This window comes from Pinus tabuliformis, chromosome J (assembly GCF_031772625.1).
Source record: "Pinus tabuliformis cultivar Carrire ecotype Pingquan chromosome J, CPIR1, whole genome shotgun sequence".
Taxonomy (NCBI): Eukaryota; Viridiplantae; Streptophyta; class Pinopsida; order Pinales; family Pinaceae; genus Pinus; species Pinus tabuliformis.
In genome coordinates this window covers 1,118,820,722-1,118,843,649 of record NC_142295.1, presented here as the reverse complement: position 1 = coordinate 1,118,843,649, position 22,928 = coordinate 1,118,820,722, and the positions used below count along the sequence as shown (strand labels likewise).

Genomic DNA, 22,928 nt, shown 5'->3' with positions numbered 1-22,928 from the left:
TCGAGAAGCTGCAGGAAGCTCCAATTTGTATGCCATAGTACCAATCTTTTGCAACACCTTGTACGGACCATAATACTTTGGTGATAATTTATTATCCTTCTTAGCTTGCTTGAGGGAAATTTTCTTATATGGTTGTAGCTGTAGGAATACCCAATCACCTACATCAAAACTTCTTTCATTGTGATGTTGATATGCCTGTTGTTTCATTCTATTCTGTGCCAACACAAGGTTATCCTTTAAGAGTTGGAGGACTTGTTGTTGATGTTTGATGTGATGTTCCACTACATGAACCTTAGAATTTTCTCTTAAATATGATGTGATGGATGGTGGTTGATACCCATAAAGTGCCATAAATGGGGTCATTTTTGTTGTTGTATGGAAGGAAGTGTTATACCACCATTCAGCCAGAGGCAACCATTTGACCCATTGTGTCTATTTATCAGATACAAAGCAATGAAGATATCCTTCCAAACATTTGTTTACTATCTCAGTTTTCCCATCAGATTGAGGATGATGAGATGAGCTATGAGCAAATTGAGTACCAAGACAAGAAAATAATTCTATCTAAAAATTTATAGTGAAAATGGGATCTCTGTCACTTACAATAATATTTTGGTTTCCATGTAGCTTTGGAATTGTTTCCATAAATGCAGTAGAAACTGTACTAGCTTTAAATGGATGTGATAATGCACAAAAGTGTGCATACTTGGTAAGTCTGTCAACTACCACCATGATGACACTCTTTCCCTCAGACTTGGGTAAACCTGTGATAAAATCCATTGAAACCTCCTCCCAACGTTGGCTTGGAATGGATAAAGGTTGTAATAGACCTGGTGTCTTAATTGCTTCAACTTTATTTTGTTGGAAAACCAAACATTCCACCACAAAATTTTGAATATCTGATTTAAGGCCATCCCAAAAAAATTCCTTCTTAACCCTGTGGTAAGTTTTTAAAAATCCTGAGTGCCCTCCTAAGGGAGAAGTGTGCAATTCCATAAGAATCTTTTGTTTTAGCTGGGAATTCTTACAAAGGTATAAGCGATCTTTGTACCATAACGAATCATATTTCCAGCTAAATGTATCAGACGTACTGGAATCTTGTTGTAACTTTTGAATAAGTGCCCACACTTCTTCGTCATTCTTCCATTCCTCCCTTGCTTCGTTTATCCAATCTGGTTGGATAATAGAAATGGTGTACAACAATGCTTCCACATCCTCATCCTTTCTTGAGAGTGCATCTGCCACCACATTTTGCTTCCCCTTTTTGTAGATGATTTCAAAGTCATAACCGAGGGTGAGCCTGCGCACCCTCCAACAAAGCTTCCCACCTATATCCCCCCGTGAAAATGGAAGAATTAAGTTCCCAAGGATCTTGAGGAGAGCAAGATCTCTCTCCAGACCCCGCTCCTCCCACACAACATCATTTTTGAGGGCACACACCTAGGATGGGTGCCTAGCTTAAAATTTGAAGATTGGGACCTCGCTAACCATGAGAATTTCCCTCACCTAGAGAGTACACAGCTCATGAAGCCTAAGAAGAACGCCGTGGAGGGGTTACCGAATTAGAGCCATGAAAGTGGTTACGTGGCGTAGAAAAGGCAGGGCTACTAAACTTGCTTTGGGTGCCGCATTTCCACCGCACCCTAATAACAATTGTTTTCATCAAGCAGTTGCTCTGCCTAGTGCATGGTGGGTTTTTTTGGCTGGAGGAGCCCATCCCTATCATGGAACATCACCCAGATGCCATGCAAAGGAGAGGACCCCGCAAATATCTCGGAGGGGAAAAGCAGTGACTTGGCCATCGTGGAGGCCATGAAGAAGAAATATAAACTGGAAAATAAGAAGAGGGGCTACTCCATATCCAGCATCAATGACAAAGAAGTAAGAGTGGTGACCCAAATATTGGAAAGTAAGGTTATGCGCAAGTATCGCATGGACGAGGTCCCATGGCGGTGGTAGCACTTTTTGAGCAGTGCGCGAAGGGGATCCAGTTTAACTGGTCTGAGGTTCTCTACAAGGAATTCTTAGAGAATTGTTGAGAGGCTCAGGAACAAGGAAAAACATTCCACTATGCATGGCTTTTGCTATCCATAGTTCTCGTGGCATGAGAATTTTTGGAGGACAGTCAATTCCCCACAATTGACAGGGATCTACCAGAGGCTGCGAAGTACACTTCGCTCTGGGTAACAAAGGATGCAAACCAGATCCGCGACAGTAATATATTCTAGATGTTCATGGAGATGAACCTTAAAATGGGGATTAACGCAAGCCATGTTATCACCCACTGTCTAGAACAACCTAGTTTTTCAATTCAAAATCGCAAAGTGTCATCTTGTTTCCCTTTCATTTTTGAAAAGAAAATCGTTCGTACTGTCGCTTTGAAAAAAGATATAATGCAAATTTGTACTCACCATTCTTTTTGTCATTCATACATTAAGAAAGCAGAAAACAAATACATGCATGTGCATTTGCATTTAGACTGCTTGTTGATTTTGATTTAGGACAGTGCATCTAGTGTGTGCTCTCTGCTCTATGTTGAAAGGATTTCATTTCTCTTTCCTTAGTAGCTAAGATTTTCATTGCAAAAAGAAGATTAAACGATTGTTTATCATCTTAGATTGCATTTTAGGAATTGTATATCTACATGACGCAGTGAACCTTAAAGGCAAACTTCTTAAGAAAGATCAACTATAAAATAAATTCGATGAACATAAAAACGATTTGGAACCTAATGCACAACATCTAGAAGTATAGGCTAGAGACGTATTCCAGCGTCATAAAGCTTGGTAACTGTCGCTTTCATCGCATGTTGCGTGATTCCTGCTCTTTGAGAGGACAAGTGCCAGTACGGACTTGTGCTCCCACATACTGTCAAGTATATATTGGGAGACCACAATAGGCTATATCCTTTATCCTTAGGAAGCTGTGTCTGCCACCCTATCAATCGCAATGCACTGAACACAACATTCGTGAAGGTTGACTGGCATACCATAAAAAGTATTCTACAGTTTTGCGATTGGTTTGGTAATCCCTCTGTCTAGATTTCTAGAGTAGTCTCTTGTTGGGTTGTGTTATATTCTTTCCACATAGTTAATAGGGGGTTTGAAGGGCACCCATAACCCCATGGTATTGGATGCTTTGGCATGTATAAATATGTATTGTAACATTGAAAGGAAAATAATGAAAAATCAAGCTGGTAGTCCCGGTTTTGGGATCCAGGGGAAAAGCTCTGTGCATATGTGTTTTATGTGTTATGCTATCGCATTGTTTATTTTCTTTGTTTAAGAATTCATATGCAGGTAATTTCTGTACAGGGTTAAAACCTACATTTGGTATCGTAGTTGTTTTGGCTTCAAGGGGACACCTTTGTTGCTGAGGGGTTTTTTGCTCGGGCCTGTGGTAGACCCTGTTCAGTGGGAGATCTGTGAGATCGATTTTGGTGGTGAAAGAAGATGGAAAGCAGTGGAAAGATAGAGATTGAGAAGTTCAATGGTCAGAGTTTTGAGTTATGGAAACTCAAGATGGAGGATCTGTTGGTGGATAAAGATCAGTGGATTGTGGTAGATCCGGGTACTAAACCAATGGGAGTGACCGATGAAGAATGGAAGAAGTTGGATCGGAAGGCAAAGAGCACAATACGATTGTGTGTCTCAGATTTAGTGTTGTTGAATGTATCAGGGGAAGCTATGGTGAAGGCTTTGTGGGAAAAGTTAGGGAATTTGTACCAATCTAAGTCTCTGGTGAATAAACTGTTCCTGCGGAAAACGCTGTATAACCTGAGGATGAAAGATGGAGACTTGGTGACAGAGCCTCTGAATGATTTTAATACTGTGGTAAGTCAGTTATCATCTGTTGAGATTAAAATTTCAAATGAAGATAAGTTCATCAGTTTGTTGTGTTCTCTACCAGATTCGTGGGATAGTCTGGTTATTGCAATAGGTAGCAATTCAATTGCTTTGCAGTTTGATGAAATAGTCTCAGCCTTGCTGACGGAGGAGATGAGACGAAAAAATATGGAGAGTCAGATTGGTGATGTCTTGTCTGTATGAGGACGGTCCCTGAATAGAAATAAAAATAAGTCATCGAGTGGGAGACCTAAATCTAGAGGGAGATCTAAATCTCCAGGAAAACCTACAAAGGTGGTGTGTTGGAAATGCGAAAAGGAAGGGCACTTCAGAAGGGATTGTAAATTTAAAGCTCCTGATAAAGGAAAGGGATCTGATGATGCTCCTTCTGCAGAGGCGAAAACCACCTCAAATGAAGGTGGGGATGTGTACTTGGCTTCTTCAAGTACACATGTAGATCATGAGGCATGGTTGATTGACTCAGGTGCATCCTTTCACTTCACTCCCCATAGAGAGTGGTTCTGCTAGTATGAGAAATACGATGGTGGTGATGTCTTCTTAGGAGATGATAGGAAGGATAGAATCATTGGTCGTGGAAAAGTAAAGTTGAAGTTGTAAGGTGGAAGGGTTAGAACACTTCCGGGTGTTCTGCATATTCCTGCATTGGACATAAATCTGATTTATGTAAGTAAGTTGGATGATGCAGGTGTAAAGACAGTGTTCGAGAAAGATACCTGCAAGATGGTTCGAGGAGCACTGATATTGATGCGAGGAGTTTGGATTAGAACTCTGTACAAGCTGCAAGGTAGCACTGTTTTTGATGGGTGCAATAGTTCTATGGTTCTTGAAAATGGAGTAGAAAATCTAGTGGTCTCTGGAGAGAAGACCATGTTGTGGTATAGAAGGCTTGGACATATTGGAGAGAAGGGCCTCCGAATACTTCATGGTAAAGGTATTGTAGAAGGTATGAATAATAGCTCTCTGGATTTTGATTTCTGTGAAAATTGTGTATATGGGAAGCATAATCGGGTGAGTTTCCCCTCTGGTGGTAAGAGGACGAAACAGATATTAGAGCTTGTGCATAGTGATTTGTTTGGACCTATGAAGGTTCCATCATTGGGTAAGTCTGTGTACTATGTATCATTTATAGATGACTTCTCAAGGAATACATGGATATATTTCCTTAAGAATAAATCTGAAGTCTTTGACAGGTTTAAAGAATTTAAGGCTTTGGTGGAAAATCAGACAGAGAAGAAGATAAAGGTGCTGAGGATAGATAATGGTGGAGAGTTTTGTAGCAAGGAATTTGAAGAATTCTGTAAGAAGTGTGGTATAGCACGGTAGAAGACTACTCCATATACACCTCAGCAAAATGGAGTCGCAGAAAGAATGAACAAGACTTGATGGAAAGGGCAAGAACCATGCTCAGTGGTGCCGGGTTAGGACAAGAATTCTAGGCAGAGGCGGTGGATACTGCATGTTACCTGGTCAACAGGTCACCTTCATCAGCGTTGGAGGATAAGACTCCACAAGAAGTATGGACTGGTAAGAAACCCTCTCTTTCACATCTAAGGGTCTTTTTATGTGATGCATATGTACATGTTCCAAAGGAGAAACAAACCAAGTTGGATATTAAATCTGAAAAGTGCATCTTTATTGGGTATAAAGATGGTTTAAAGGGTTATAAGCTTTGGAACCCAGTCACATGGAAGGTTGTGTACAGTCGAGATGTGGTGTTCAGAGAGGTGAAAGATGTTATTAAACATGAATTCCAACCAAAGGAACCTATGAAGATAGAGTTTGAACTAAAGGAGGAAGAATCAGACTCTGTAGCAGAGGAGGAATTAGAAGATGAAGAGCCACAAACTCTGACTATGAGAAGATCAGTTCGAGAAAGAAGGCAACCAGAAAGGTATAGTCCATCTTCTTTCTATTCAAATTTTTCTTTGTCTGTTACTGATGATGATCCCAGAACTGTGAAGGAAGCAGTGGATTTAGAGGATGGAAAACTCTGGAAAGAGGCCATGGTTGATGAAATGGCATCTTTGCACAAAAATGAAGCTTGGGATCTGGTGGAGATGCCAGCTGGAAGGAAACCCATTGGCAGCAAATGGGTGTTCAAGAGGAAGACAAATGCAGAAGGAAAAGTGGAGAAATACAAAGCTCGGTTGGTAGTAAAAGGTTATTCCCAGGTGCCAAGAATTGATTTTGGTGATATTTTTTCTCCTGTTGCCAAGGTAACTTCTATTAGATTACTTTTATCTGTTGCTGCTATTTTTGATTTTGAGGTAGAACAGATGGATGTGAAGATAGCATTTCTTCACGGGGATTTGGAAGAGGAAATCTACATGAAGTAACCTGAAGGCTTTTTAGTGAAGGGTAAGAAAGAACTGGTATGCAAGTTAAAGAAGTATCTGTATGGGTTAAAACAGTCACCAATGATGTGGTATCAGAAATTTGATACATTTATACGAGGACTTAGCTTCACCAAAAGAAAAGCATATCATTATGTGTATTTTAAATTAATTGGTGACCGTGTTATTTATCTAGTCTTGTATTTGGATGATATGTTGCTGGTTGGAAATTGCAAAGAAATTATCCAGGATTTAAAGACCCAATTGTCCTCCAAATTTGACATGAAAGATCTTGGTGCTGCAAACAATATTTTGGGCATGGAAATTAAAAGAGATCGGGCAAAGAGAAAGCTCTGGTTAAACCAGAGGAACTATTTCGGGACAATACTGCAGAGGTTTAATATGCAGGATAGTATACTGGTGAAGGTTCCTATTCCTATAGGTGTGAGGTTATCTGCTGAACAGTGTCCCAAGACACAAGAAGAGGAAGAGGACATGTCCCGTGTTCCATATGCAAGTGAAGTCGATAGCTTGATGTATGCAATGGTCTGTACTAGACCAGACATTGCACATGCAGTGGGAGTATTAGCAGGTTTATGTCAAAACCTGGGAAGAAGCACTGGACAGTAGTGGAGTTTTCAAGTATTTGCGTGGCACTAGTGATTATGGTTTGTGCTACCAAGGAAGACCGGGATTGGGCAAAGTGTTGGATATTCATGGCTTTTTTGATGCAAACTGGGCTGGAGATCTGGATCAGAGAAGATCTACAAGTGGGTATGTGTTTAACCTATTTGGAGGTGCAGTCTGTTGGATGAGTAAGAAACAATATGTAGTGGCACTATCAACTACAGAGGCAGAATACATGGCAGCCACTCATGCAAGCAAGGAAGCAGTTTGGTTGTAGAGATTGTGTTCAAGTATGGGGTTAGTACAGGGAGCTATAAGAATAGACTGTGATAGCCAAAGTGCAATTTTCTTGGCAAAGAACCCTGCTTATCATTCAAAGACAAAGCACATTGATGTTCAGTATCACTTTGTGAGGGATATGGTAGAAGACAAAAAGGTGTTGCTGGTAAAGGTGGATACTTTGAAGAATACTGCAGATGCATTGAAAAAATCTGTGAGCTCTGAGAAGTTCTCTTGGTGTAGAGAAGAAATGGGCATCTCAGGGCTGAAAAAATGACTAAGCTCTCATGTGGCCCCCTGTGGAAAGAAAACAACAAGTGGGAGATTGTTGGGTTGTGTTATATTCTTTCCACATAGTTAATAGGGGGTTTGAAGGGCACGCGTAACCCCACTTTATAGGGTTCGGGGCAGCGCCCCAGAAAATTTTGGTTTTGGACCCTATGTTAGGTTGGGCGGACCCACCTATGGTTCTGTGCATGATTTTTTCGCACATGATTTTTGGACGCGATGGTTTTCGGTCCATGGTATTGGACGCGATGGATTTCGGTCCATGGTATTGGATGCTTCAACATGTATAAATATGTATTGTAACATTGAAAGGAAAATAACTATCATTTGCACCTAATGTTGCAAAGGAAACGCCGTAAGGCATATAGTGTGGAGGAATATTGAAATGTGAATGGGCATTTTTGAAAGAAAGGGTCGATGATAATGAGTTTCAATTGAGGAAGCCATGCTTAAAACCCTATTCGGGGGTTAAAGTGGCTATAAAATGGAATAAAAATCGTCATAAATAGCCATTGAAGTTGCTTAAACACCTTTGTATCTGGATAAAGATTTCCTAGTTGAAGGTGAAGGTAAACAAATGAATCCAGGTGAACAGGTTGATGATAATGAGTTTCAATTGAGGAAGCCATGCCTAAAACCCTATTCGGGGGTTAAAGTGGCTATAAAATGGAATAAAAATAGTCATAAATAGCCATTCAAGTTCTTTAAACACCTTTGTATCTGGATAAAGATTGCCTAGTTGAAGGTGAAGGTAAACAAATGAATCCAGGTGAACAACAACTGGGTATCCATATCGATTTGGATAGGGTTATTTAAGAAATCATTATTTAAACGAAAAATTTAATTAATATCAAGATATATTTAAAATATGTATTATATTCATTAAAATAAATTGATTTTTTTTTTAAATATGTTAAAACCCATTGATAATGAATTGGTTGTAAATACATAAACTATCAGAATGGTATTTCATCTTGAAACATCATTTTTCAAGTTTCAGTTGGAAAATACAAGTAGTAAATTGTAACGAAAGAGGTTAGAGAAGAAATATAATATTCTGAAGAACATTGTGGTTGTCATTCCATATTTGAAGTTGCATCGAAATTTGTTGGAGGCATCCCAGACCTGAAGAAGCAGTAATGAACCTGCAAAATGTATATTTTGTTAGGATTTGTAATATGTAAATTAAGTGTGGAAATTTATTTGTAATATTTTGCATGTGAGTTGTGTTAAAATGAAATTGGAATGAATGGAAATGAAGTTACAAGGGAGAGGAAACAAGGCGCAGTCTAAAGTTTGGAGGGGAAATGAGATATGAAATCTTTTATAGGAATGTGCCTATGTAATGATGTATGGAATCTAGATTGTATATAAAGGTGCATTGAATATATAGACATTATTACAAGCCCATTCAAACCCAAGTGTGACATCAACTTCAGATTCCCTAAACCCTCAGATGAGTTTGTGCTAATTATAGCCCAGGTTGGATTGGTAATAAATCTGGGTTTTACTTGGATTGAACTTACTACTAAAATAACAGAGGTTTTGGTCTTTTGTGAATTAAAATTCATGCAATTTGAGTGTTTTTGCAAAGTAATCTGCATTTTCTTTAACATTGTACACAAAAAAGGTAGCTGCTCTATAACAAGCCTGGGAAAGATGTCCATGATTATTAAACAAAATCAGGTCAATATTCAATGTCATTGAATAATATTCTCAGTGTTAATAAATCTAAATCTATGCTAGTTTATTTCATGAACGGAGTAATCAGAGCTAAAAACAGTCGCCAAGGGATTGCAGACTACTTCCTCAATTTATCCTCAGCACTCTGACTTATTTGTAATACAGCCTAGCATGTGAAGGGTGTGCTAGTTAGTAGAGTAGGGTAAAGTCTAAAAAAGGCTTAAATACTCGTTATCATTTCATTTCTCTAAACCCTCTCTCCCTTGCTTCTGTACTCCGTTCATTCAATATTTCAAGTATTTGCTGCTTGTTATCTTCCTTAATCGCTTAATCCATTGAATTCAGTCCAAAAAATAAATACCAAGATGCCTACAACTATTGTTACTCGTTCGAGGAGGAACATCCCCAAAAGAGGGCAGGTGAAGGCAGCCATTGCCTCTTCCGTCGCCCAATCCATCAGATCAGTGTTAGGATCCCCTAAATCATTCAACCACTCTGTTGTTTCCTCTTCCTCTTCTCTCGAGACTACAAATCGTTTGAGAGCACAATGAATGACTTGTAGATCAAATGGGATTGAGTTTCTTTCATTACAAATTCAATGATGCAGAAATTAAATCATTATGGATGAAAGCATGGGATCCATAGATCTGTTGTCCAAATCATTTGCTCATTTGTCTAACTCTTTTCCCCAGATTTGAAGCCCTGCAACAACAATGGAGTTTGCTCTTTATGATGTAGTGAGTCACCAAATATAAAAAGGGGAAATATTTTCTACTGTAGCAGCTTTTCCTAGTTGCAGTTGAAAAGCTCTGAAATACAAAGTTTGTTGATCAGAGATTTTGAGTTGAAATATATGGCACTTGATTCCCCTTGGCATGTGTAACTGATTTTGATCCATTAGTGGTGTTTATAAACTTCATCTATGTATTGGATTGATAGAAATACCCATTAACATGTAGAATAGACTTGAATCCTGTTTTTTACATCCAACAGCTAAGAGTTTACTAATTCATCATGCTTTTGATCCATAAGTGAGTGGCTATAAACCTTAACTCTGCATTGAGTGATGAATCATTTGCATGAATGTGCTTTGAATGTGTGGCTAATTAGCATGAATGTTCTTTGAATGTGTGGTTAATCAAATATGAATCGTTTGCATGAATGTGCTTTGAATGTGTGGTTAATTAGATATGAATTGTTTGCATGAATGTGTGGTTAATCAGGTACTCAACACTCACTTTGAATGTGTTGTTAATCATTTGAATGTGTGGATGCATGAATGTGCTTTGAATGTGTGGTTAATCAAATATGAATCATTTACATGAATGTGTGGTTAATCAAGAACTCAACACTCACTTTGAATGTGTGGTTAATCATTTGAATGTGTGATTAATGAAATATAAATTGTTTGTATTTTGGTAGTGAATGTTAACGATTGAAGTTACATGTAGTTGAAGTTATTAAAAAGCTAAAAGATTTTCTATTGTTTATCTTATAACTGTTTAAACTAGAAGGAGATTATAACTGTTCACATAGTTGAAATTTGGAGGAGATTCTTTCATTTAGGTTAATGAAATGAAACTCTGAACAATTTATTTTGATTTAGGTTACTAATGGTCAAAAAATTATATTGAGCTTATAATTGCTCACCTATATGATGCATTCATTTGGAGTTAATTATATCATTTAGATTTATTGTGACCAAAATCTAATGTGAGTGTCAAATATGTAGGATGGAGAAAGTAGACGTTATGTGTATTCGCAACAGAGCCAAAATTCTGGGAACTGTAATTTGTGTGGGTGGAGCAATGGCTATGAGTTTCCTTCAAGGTCCTACTCTAGCCAAACTCTGGCCTCTGTGGGGACAATCAACATCAGTTTCCAACACTAATACAGTACACCTAGTGGAAACCATTCTACACGAGGGAGATTCAGGCAACCAGATTAGAGGGTGTATTTACCTTATCTCAACAGTGATAATGTTATCCACTACCATGATATTGCAGGTCTCCCTACCACCTTGCATATTAAATTGATACCCAATTATAACCCTTTTCTGTATTTAGAAGTTTCAAAGCTCCCCACCCAATCAAATATATGATTATAATTTCATGTGCATGTTGAGACAATGAAGAAGTTTCCAGCCACACTATCCCTTACATCAATTACTGCCATTCTAGGCTCCATCCAAACTGCTCTCCTAATAGCCATTCTTGACAGGGGCATCATTCCAACATCATGGATACTGGATAGGGCTAATATTTTGACTGTGTTCACTACAGTAAGTCTACATACATGAATGATTTTCTTCCTCAATTTTCCCAGCCATGAATAACTTAAATTTTTGTTAGGTGGTTAAGCTGATTTGTGGAAGATTAATTCAATTTGGCAGGGAATCATATTCAATGCAATGGCATTTCCATTACAGTTATGGTGTTTGTGGAAACAAGGGCCAGTATTCATTACAGTATTCAACCCAGTGTCTACCGTGTGCTCAGCAATTTTATCATCTATAGTTCTGGGAGACACGTTGCGTTTTGGAAGGTGGGTGGTTTGTTATATTCTCAAATATTCAATTCGGTAGTTTTTTATATACTCCAATATTAAATTTGTGTTAGAGGGGTTCAGGTAAAATTAAACTTGATTAGATAAAGTTATTAGTTGTTTTTGGGCTAATGAGAATCTATGGTTTTGTCCATGGTATTCATATGGAATATAGTATATTCTTAAGTCTTCAATTTCTATTAGAGTGGTTCAAGTAAATTTGTGCAATGGCTATGAGTTTCATTCAAGGTCCTACTCTAGCCCAACTCTGGCCTCTGTGGGGACAATCAACATCAGTTTCCAACACTAATACAATACACCTAGTGGAAACCATTCTACACGAGGGAGATTCAGGCAACCAGATTAGAGGGTGTATTTACCTTATCTCAACAGTGATAATGTTATCCACTACCATGATATTTCAGGTCTCCCTACCACCTTGCATATTAAATTGATACCCAATTATAACCCTTTTCTGTATTTAGAAGTTTCAAAGCTCCCCACCCAATCAAATATATGATTATAATTTCATGTGCATGTTGAGACAATGAATAAGTTTCCAGCCACACTATCCCTTACATCAATTACTGTCATTCTAGGCTCCATCCAAACTGCTCTCCTAATAGCCATTCTTGACAGGGGCATCATTCCAACATCATGGATACTGGATAGGGCTAATATTTTGATTGCGTTCACTACAGTAAGTCTACATACATGAATGATGTTCTTCCTCAATTTTCCCAGCCATGAATAACTTAAATTTTTGTTAGGTGGTTAAGCTGATTTGTGGAAGATTAATTCAATTTGGCAGGGAATCATATTCAATGCAATGGCATTTCCATTACAGTTATGGTGTTTGTGGAAACAAGGGCCAGTATTCATTACAGTATTCAACCCAGTGTCTACCGTGTGCTCAGCAATGTTATCATCTATAGTTCTGGGAGACACGTTGCGTTTGGGAAGGTGGGTGGTTTGTTATATTCTCAAATATTCAATTCGGTGGTTTTTTATATACTCCAATATTCAATTTGTGTTAGAGTGGTTCAGGTAAAATTAAACTTGACTAGATAAAGTTATTAGTTGTTTTTGGGCTAATGAGAATCTATGGTTTTGTCCATGGTATTCATATGGAATATAGTATATTCTTAAGTCTTCAATTTCTATTAGATTGGTTCATGTAAATTTGATTAGGTAAAGTCATCAACTATTTTGGGGTTCATGAGAACCCATAATTTTGTCTATGGTATTCATGTGGAATATAGCCTGTTTAAAAACAGAAAGACTCCATAAGTGAAATAAATTAACATGGAGGCTTTTGGCTTTTAAATAGGTTATATTCCACAGGAATATCATGGGCCAAACCACAGGTTGGAGCCAGAAAACTACTTATAACTCGACTAAATCAAGTTTACCAGAACTACCCTAACAATTTACATTAAATTTATTATTTCTTCTCTCATTTTGCCTACAAATTTACAAAATTAATTAATTGAAATGCTTGATTTTCCTACACTAGAACAGTTTGATGGGTGTGATTCTTATATTCATTGGTCTCTACCCTTTTCTGTGGGGCAAAAGCCAAGACGATGCTACCCAGATCAAAATATCTTCTGACGAAGAAGCATATATAGCCATCACAGCAGAAGGAGAAGAAAATCAGCACCCACCTCCTGCTTCTGAAGTAGTGGATGTGAAAACACCTTTACTACAGTAACATTCTTGACATTTTGTTGAAAAATTGCAATGTTTGTAATAAACACTTAGTCAGTTCGAACAAAGATGGCAACTCTCCCAACAAAAAGGGCTACCTAACATCAGAAGTTCCAAATTTCTCAGGCACACAATAGTACTAGGTAAATCTTTGATGTTTGTACGGAACAAATTTAAATTTTTCAAAGATGGTTGACTTCCAACCTGGGAAGGCAATAACTCCATTTGGAGGCAACCTGATAGATCTAAACATTCAAGAGTGGTGATATCTCCAAGTGTGGAAAGAGTCAAATTCAAACAATCACCCAAATGTAGATGTCTAAGTTGCAATAGATTTCCCTGAAAGCCTGGAAGCATTTCCAGACATTTACACCTAGAAAGATTGATGTATTGAATATTTTTTTAATTTTCGAAGGAACTTGGAAGCATATTCAAAATTTTTCACAATTTCAAATTCATGGCTTGGAGATTTCTCAGATTTTGAAACAAATCTGGAAGCATCTTCAAACTTCTGCACAGTGTGAGATTGTTATGTTGGAGAGTTGTTAGATTCCCAAAGGAATTTGGAATCATCTCCAAATTGTTGCACTTAGAAATATTGGCATGTTGGAGATTTACCAGATTCCCAAAGGAATTTGGGAGCATTTTCAAACTTCCACAGTCTGTCAAATTGATGTGTTGAAGATTTGTTAGATTATTAAAAGAATCTGGAAGCATTTCCAAACTACTGCACTTAGACAGATGGAAGTATTCGAGCTTTCTTAGATTCCCAAATAAAATTGGAAGAAGCTGCAATTTCGGGCACCCTATGAGGGTTATACATCTCAAGGAGCTCAAATAACAAAATTCTTCTGATAGCATTGCTACATCTGCGTATGTCAACAATCACGGACAATTCAGTACAATATTTTCTTGGTGCTTCAGCGACCTTAATGACTTTGGAAACTCGGAAAATGGAGCTTCAATATTTAGTTGCCACAAGTGGAGAGGTGCCTGCAATGTTAAGTACGTTTCGATTATATAAGAAATTGAAAAGATAGGAGAATTCTTGCTCTGCAAATTGCTGCATCTATATGTACGTACCTCAGATCGAGATTGCCACAATCTTTTCAATTCCCAACCGAACACTTCTAAAACTCTTAAATCGCACAATGGAATTCAAGAAGGTAGTGATGAGTAGTTCGACACATTCCAATGAAGCCATATGAGTTTTGGTGACCACACCGAAGTCAAGATGCTTTCAAAGTTGCCTTCAACTTCAAGAAGTTGCAATTTCCTGATTCCGTAGACCTCTTGACTGGAACTTGTATTCAAGGGAAATTCTAATTCTGAATGGAACACTTCCTAATCTTCATCCTACCCAATAAAGGTGTACCAAGGAGCCATCCCAAATCCGTGCACTTCTGTTATCACCTGTTTGTGGTTTGAAAACAATAAACTATTATTAACATAATGTGTGGCAGACTGTTTTGAATACAAAATACCGAAAGTTCTTTAGACATTCAACAATTAGGATGGCTCAAACACTTATAGAGGATGATTGTTGCAAAAACTCATGAAGATGAAGATTCTTTATCGGTCGCCAAAGCCAATGCGGTAATAATTCTGGACAATCCACAATAGCTCTTCCCAAATCTATGAGGTGATCATGCATTCTTATTCTATTTTCATCGTCCAACTCGATAAGACACTTGTTGAGAAAATTTTGAAACCCTACCAAACCATTCCATCCCGAACCCCTCCATATTCTTACCCATGTATCCTTGTCTTTTCCTATCGAAAAACAGGCGATATCTAAAAATATTTGCCGCTACTCATGATTGAGGGAGTCGTAACTAATTTTAAGGCTCCTTTCTATCTCTGCAGGTAATATTTGGTGAAGTCCATTCATTTTCTCTTCCCAGTAAAGTTTGTCATGTCCACAAACAAGCGACCCAAAAACTTTCAATGATAGAGGCAAACCAGGGCATGCCTTTAAAAACCCATCTACAAGATTTTCAAATCTTGGTAGTGGATATGGCTGGAAAAAGGCATGCAAGCAAAACAGCTCTTGGGAGTGTGCTATATTGAGGCCTGGTAACTGATAAATTGACGACTTTGCAATTCCTGCACTTCTAAGGATATGCTTGACCCTAAACGTAACCAAAATCAAGCTCTTGGGGTGAAGGACATGCTTAATTGGCAAGAAAGGATCTAATTGGTCCACATGACCTACATCATTTAATATTATGAGTGCCTCACAAGCTGAAAGATTCTTTTTAAGTATCTCCACGCCTTCTTCCCACCTCTCAATTTTGATATCTCTATCCTTCAAGTCCTTAATGAGTTTGCTTTATACATTGTTTAGAGACATTTTATTTGCATTTTCCCTCACATCAAATAGAAAAGAGGATCTATCATAATCTGACCTCTTACGATTAAAAAGTTCTTTGGCCATCATTGTCTTTCCAATTCCACCGATGCCCACAATCCCCACAACCTTGACCTCCACATGCTCACCATGATGCAGTCGCAGTGTCCCTTAAAAATCTTGTAACTTTTCCGCCAAACCAGTTGGATATTTTGCCACATCCAATGGCATTGCAAAAATTTTCAACACGGCTTGCACAACCTTCTCCAATAGCTCCTCTTCGTGCTCCTCCAAGAGTCTCTCTTCGCCCTCGTCCCTGAATATTAATTAAGACAGTAAAGTAAGTAATGACAAAAGCATACTTGAGATGTGATGTATGCTTCAATGCAACAGATTTAGACCTAATATGGATCAAGACAGTGGATATCCTTACCCATTACCCTCCTACAATTCAAAGTCACTTATATTCGTGACATGATGAAGGGCGTTTGACCAAGTCTGGATAGTCTGCAAGTCGTACTCCTGCTTCTCTTCGTGGATACATAGGGCTTTAGCATATGATCCATCTTTATCTTTTCCCATCCACCTGACCTCCGAGGGCTTCACTTTATAGAAGACCGGAAGAATAATAGCTTTGGACTCCACCATGACGACCAGCGCATCCAGGCACCACCTGGATTCGGCATAGGTCGCAGATAAAATGGCTATATGGACAGAGGCTACTCAAACAGCAGCGTCTATGCAGCTTCTATCTGAGATGTAATATTGTGTCCAGCCTACAGTTCAGGCTTGTCGAGAAAGACTTGCAAGAGGCGACGGTATTTGTAACCATTAGACCAGTGCGCAAACTGTTTCAACAACTAATTTTTTGTAACCATTCTAATCTAATGGCTGAAATCTTTGCAATTGTCTTACATAATCCTATGGCATATAAAGATGACTGGTAGGCAGAGAGAACTAGTTTTTTGTAACCATTCTAATCTAATGGCTGAAATCTTTGCAATCGTCTTACATATAATCCTATGGCATATAAAGATGACATGTAGGCAAAGAAAGGAGTTGATTTCAGAGGGAAATGCCTTACGACGTAATTAATTAATCGTCAATGGTAAAGGTGACATACCCATCCTCAGGTTTGATTTCAGAGGGAAATTCCTTACGGTGTAATTAATTAATCGTCAATGATAAAGGTGACATACAAGGTGACATACCCATCCTCAGGTTTACCAATACATCAAACAATATTTTCATATATTATTCAAAGTATAACACACCAATATACATGTTCAAAAATAAAAATATCTGCAATTATTTTGATTTTGATGATAATAACAGATTTAAACCCAGCTTACTAGGCTGACCATGACAATTCCCTCCAGACACATTGAGAAAGGTCAAGCTTATTTACCATGCCCGGTTGGACTAATTGTATATGCTTATAGCCCAACCACATTTAATATCCTAAACCACATACATTTAATATCCTAAACCACGTACAAAATCCTATAGCAGAGTAAATATTATTTGCCATGGAGAAAAGCAGAGCTTATTTACCATGCCATAGGATCAAGTGCAAGAAAGGAAGCCGCACGTGCTTGAACAGGGCTAGAAACGTTAGGCTTCTACTAAAAAGGCGTAACAAACTTACGTGTTAGTCTCCGCCTTGGTCTGTTCCGTAGTTTTAAATGCGAAGGAAGTCAAATCATTAGCACTACGTGTAAATTTTACAACGTCAATCCACTAAACTAATATTTATAAACTAATGTTTTTTTTATTTAATGTCAATCCACTAAACCAATATTTATAAACTACTGTTTTTATATTCAGTCCTTCAAGCTGTGGTTTTTTCCATTTTTATGTAGTTATACCCGGCTGCCCTACACATGGTTCAATGGATTTGAACCTGGGACATTCGTTTTGCATAATACTTGGTTAATTGACCTTGCTCTGTAACCATACAATATGACATTGTTAATAATATTATTATATGTAATTTTGTGGAGAATTTTAAGATGTTTTTTTGAATGTATAAATATATTTTAGGGTTTTAAAAAATTATTTGGAAGAAATTATGATTTGATTTTAATAAAAATGGAATTCTTAGCTCCGACTTAAATCTATGTTATCTATTGAATGGAATGTTAAAAATTTAGTATTCTGTTGATTGTTGATTGTGGATAAAAAGAATTGTTCAGGAAAAATTGAGGTGAAATCTTGATTTGTCTTATTTAAACTAGTTTTTTTACTATATATGGATTCAGCACCATGTAAAACTCCTAGGGTGCTTAGATTGCACATGATTACCCATCAAGCTTGTCATTTCAATAAATTCTTGCCAGATTTAAAAAAGTTAAATCGGAAAAACCCACTATAAAAATTTCCAAAAAATCACACTAAAGAAAACTCTTTTTTTATCACATTCACCACGAACCACCACAAACCACTGTGTAAAATCGGACATCTAATTGGAGTTGGTAAATATGTGTTTCATCAGTTCCTTTTATTGGGTGATATACAAACGATTGGATTTGCAAATTGAAATTAAAGTAGAATTCTATATCTAACAGATAAAATCCCGTTGCACAATATATTGGTGTGTTAATTTCAATGGTCAATAGCTTTTAGATTTAAAAAACTGTATACAACCCACCGTAGTATTAAATATTGCATATCATGGAGGATAGAAAATTCCATTTTGATTTCCAATTTCTTTTAAAATGGTATTATCAACCTTATGGACAGATAATCATTATTACTGCCAAATATCACAATGTAAATATCCCACATGGAGAAGTTGATAGCTAAAAAATTTACATGCTATAAAAGAGATCATAATCAGTCTCAACGCTCAAATGCAACGTATTTTGCAATTTCACCGTACGAGCTTATTTTTGGCTTATATTGAGATGACATCGAGGAATATCTAAAACGAGGTACATAACAAGGAGCGTGATACCAACAATCTCTAGCGAAACTGTAGGAAATAACACTTACAAGGTTCATAGTATAATCAATTTTTTTCCGAATACTCTACAATCATTAATTTGATGTTGACAAGACAGAAACGGATCTCCATATAGGACTCTCATAAGCTTCCAGAAATCCTACTAATGGCGTCCATGCTTAATGAAGTGACAGGATCTTTCCTGAATAAATTGTGTACAAGTAATTTCTGAAAATATTTAAATTATGTCACCAGCAGTTTTGACCCTTTTGCAAAATAATTGAAATGATAGGTTTCTTGATTGAAAAATAATAGAAATGGCAGGTTTCGTGAGTGAAAATTTGTTCAGCCAGTACAAGTATTTTCTCCAAAACTTTACAGATCAGCAAAATCTTGAGATCATGTTATTAGCACTTTTAACCGTTTTCAAGAAGCCTTTTAATTATGCTTATCAAGAATGCATCCAAATATACCTATTCAATGTTTTGACGTAAGGATTCCTATGGCCTTCTGAAACATAGTTGTATGCATGTAACCAGCCGATTATTTCAAATTTTCCTGTACTTGTAATTGACCATTACCCACCAACGCAAAGCTCATGATCACCCAAAACAGATTCTCCTCCATCACCCAAAACACATTTTCCTCATACATGTACAGCAGAAGCACGCCTGCTATGAAACTCATCCCCTGCGTATACCCCACCTCGCTGTCATACACCGCATATGCCTTCAACACATTGTGGAGAGACCTCTGCGCAATGCATTCTCCTCGGACATGTATAGCAGAAGCACGCCTGCTATGAAACTCATCCCCTTCGTATACCCCACCCTTAGACATGTACAGCAATGGAGTATTCGCTCTGCCTTTAAGCAACACAACCATCACCCAAAATGCATTCTCCTCGGACATGTACAGCAGAAGCACGCCTGCTATGAAACTCATCCCCTTCGTATACCCCACCAAGACAGCGCGGATCACAGGAGTCAGTTATTGAGCGGCAAGAGTCAGTTATGAGATCAACGGTAGTAAAGTTTTTAATCGTCTAACACTAAATCTAATGGTGAATAACCAAGACAGCGCGGATCACAGGAGAGTCCATTTCAAATGGAAACGCCTTACGGCGTAATGAAAAATAAAGCTGGTAGTCTCGGTTTTGGGATCCAGGGGAAAATCTCTGTGCATATGTGTTTTATGTGTTATGCTCTAGCATTGTTTATTTTCTTTGTTTAAGAATTCGTATGCAGGTAATTTCTGTACAGGGTTAAAACCTACATCTCTTTCATTCCTTTTTAGACTCCTTAAAGGAAAAGGTTAATTTGAGCACTTGTCACTTTAGGCTCATTAAAAATCGAAGGCAACTAGAGTCATATTTATCTTTTTCTCGACTCTTAAAAATTGAAAAAGTGAGTTGTTTCAAAGTGTCTAAAATTCATTTAATTTGGAATCACATTTTATCCTCTATTTTGAGTTGATCAATTAATCCGAAATCGTGGAAGAAAATCAATCAAAACCCCGTCGTTCGCAGAGACTAACGAGTCAACCATCTTTGACTCTAGAAACAAAACCATTCCGAGCCAAGCGAACTCGTTTAACTGGGTCAAAGTCTCTTGGTTCGTTTGAAACTTGTGTTTCAACATCCTCTGAGACTCCAATTACTCCAACCGTTTTTGGTATCCCTGCCTCTAAAGAAGAAGTTCCGCATTTACAAGAGGAAATTAGAACTGATCCTAGACAATAAACACTTCTATCCCTGAACCAGCTCCATCTAGAGTTGATTCGGAAAGTGTTACCCCTCCAGCATCTGTTGCTGTAGAATCTATACCTTCTTCAATACCAGAAATATTTTACAGACCTAACGGTCTACCTCTTCCACCTGGATTGATTGCTATAGAAGATATTATGGAGGATCTTCAATCCAGTACTCCATCGCATTTTGGAACTGGGATACGCCTTTATCCTTCTGCTTCAGAAGTTAATACCCCTTCACTGCAAGTTCCTGTAGAATCGCTAGGAAGTCTTTTGGATAGACTCGATATGTCTGGACAACCATCGACATCTAGGACTGTGTCGTCCGATACAGTAGTAGAAGAACCTCCTGCCACCACTCTGATGATGTTTGCTGGTATACCATCTATCCCAACTAGCTCTCAACTGCTAGAGGGAGTCCACCTAGGGACTGTATCGACAGTATGGTCTGCTCCCATTTCTTCGTTTAGAATAGTATCTAGAATCTCTTATGTTGAACCTCAACAAATTGATCCTTCGCAACAGTATCAATTTGGGCAGTCTGGTCTCCAAAGGCCAATCATTCCTTTGAGCACTGGATTGCCGCCATATGAAGGGTGCTATACCCTTTCATTGTTCCCTCTGAGAGAACAACCATATGAAAGTTCACAACCGAATTCGGGTCAAATTGGAATCACATCTAGTGGTTGGGTGCCAATAATGCCTCAACAACCAAGAGTTGTATAATCAATGCAACCGAGTCTACCTGTATCGAATATCCCCACTACACCAGCTATTTTGATAGTGTCGCAAGTACAAGCATTGCCTGTTGCATGCCAACCTCAAGTTTCTCAAGTCATTGTACAACAGCCTCTTATCTCCGCGACACAACCGCAATCGCCAATTAGTGGCTCCTTAACTGGAGAAACTCAGGCTCAAACATGTACTATTACCCCTCATCTTGGTCAAATGTCTAGTATTGGGCAACAATAAATGGTTTCACAACCATGGCTGGTGCAACACCAACAATCGCAATTCCAACAAGCTTACCAAGGACTTCAGCAACAAAACTTTGCAGGTAATGGGCAACCGTATATTCAAAATGGTTATCACCAGTTGTCCCAAATTGGTTACACCCAACAACCTTATCAAATTTATTAGCATCAAATACATCATGCTGGTATGCAAAGACCCACTGCTTAGGCGATCCCATCTTATCTTGGGTACGCTTCGCTGAACCTGAATCATCAGTTGCCCTTCGTGGTGACTTTAGAGTTACCATATCTAAATCGGCTAACGAATGATCTAATTGCTTATGCCCCTTGGTGGCCAGCGATTCCTTATAAACTTCCATCAGATATTCCTAAATTTAATGGAAATTCGGGTGAAGACCCATCGAATCATGTGATGACCTTTCATCTGTGGTACTTGTCCAACACTCTCAATGATGATTCGATTTAGCTTCGCCTTTTTCAGCGAATGTTAATTGGTCTGTCAGCAAAATGGTACATTGAATTGCCTAGAGCTTCATTTGATAAATTTAGAGGCCTTGCCACAACCCTTTTAACCCATTTTCAATTACCAATAAGGTACAATACAGGAATAAAGCTTCTTACCAATTTCAAGCAAATGATGGCCACTCACATATCCAATCATATTCATGAATGGTGATGTCGTTATAGAATGGTAAAATCATATGTCCCTGATCAGCTACTAGTTGAATGGTTTATTAAGTCTTTGTTACCTTCTATTACGGAATATGTGGCAAAGGGAGGGGTCATCACTGAAGAGCAGGTCATTTCTCATGCGCAATTTCTAGACTTGATCTATACTTAGTCTAGCACGCTCTACGAAAAAATCCCTTTTGCTCCAAGACCAGAATATTCCATTCCAACTCCTCCTAAATCAAACAATGACTCTCATGCCAACGATGGCATGATAGGTACGACAAACATGAAATCGACAAAGGTTATATCTAAGAAAGCTCGTAAGGTTTCTGATCAAAATGCAAATGAAGAACTTCTAGCCTCGGAGGTTAATGCTGTGTCAACTGACAAAGGCAAACAACCGAAGCAACCAGGGGGCAAGAAGAAAGGGAAGAGCAAAAAGAAGAAACAGGATGATTCGTCTCCTGAAAAATCTTATACAACCCTTCTGGGAAAAAGAAACCTACTCAGCCATGCCTCATATGCGATGAGGATCATTGGATGAGAGATTGTCCATATAAAGCTGAAGTTAAGAAGTTCTTCAAGAATTCAAAAAACCTCAGCAGTATTGTCTGATCCATTTCCAAACCCAGGAACCAATTTGGTTGCTAGTGACAATGCTTCCCCATCCCAAGTGCTTATGTTCTCCATTTCGAAATAGCAAAATGATGCTTTAATATCGACAAGGAAAAAAGATTACGAGAATCCACAGTAGTCGAACAACAAGTCTACTGATCAACCTAGTAGTTTGACAACAAATTTGACTGAAGTTGTGCCACCCATCATTCCTAAGCTAACGATAAAGCTGCCAAAGGGAGTTGTACACAAATCGACATTTAATCCTCGTGCTAGAGCGGCATAGAATTATAA

The 22,928-nt window shown here is 38.1% G+C and overlaps 1 protein-coding gene across 1 annotated transcript; it reads right to left on the bottom strand.

Annotated features, from left to right (window-relative positions):
* Positions 1-15,851: 15,851 nt before the first annotated feature.
* LOC149230999 (disease resistance protein L6-like) lies at positions 15,852-16,328 on the bottom strand. The gene is made up of 2 exons (XM_089381506.1): positions 16,129-16,328; positions 15,852-15,996 (listed from the first exon to the last, which is right to left on the bottom strand). The coding sequence occupies exons 1-2, from the start codon at positions 16,326-16,328 to the stop codon at positions 15,852-15,854; spliced, it is 345 nt and encodes a 114-aa protein (XP_089237632.1).
* Positions 16,329-22,928: the final 6,600 nt, after the last annotated feature.

Excerpts from the sequence above, each read along its gene's own strand:
- LOC149230999 (XM_089381506.1), bottom strand. The coding sequence starts at position 16,328 with ATGGTGGAGTCCAAAGCTATTATTCTTCCGGTCTTCTATAAAGTGAAG. Across the intron at positions 15,997-16,128 it reads AATATAAGTGACTTTGAATT|GGACGAGGGCGAAGAGAGAC; the intron begins GTAGGAGGGTAA and ends ATTAATATTCAG.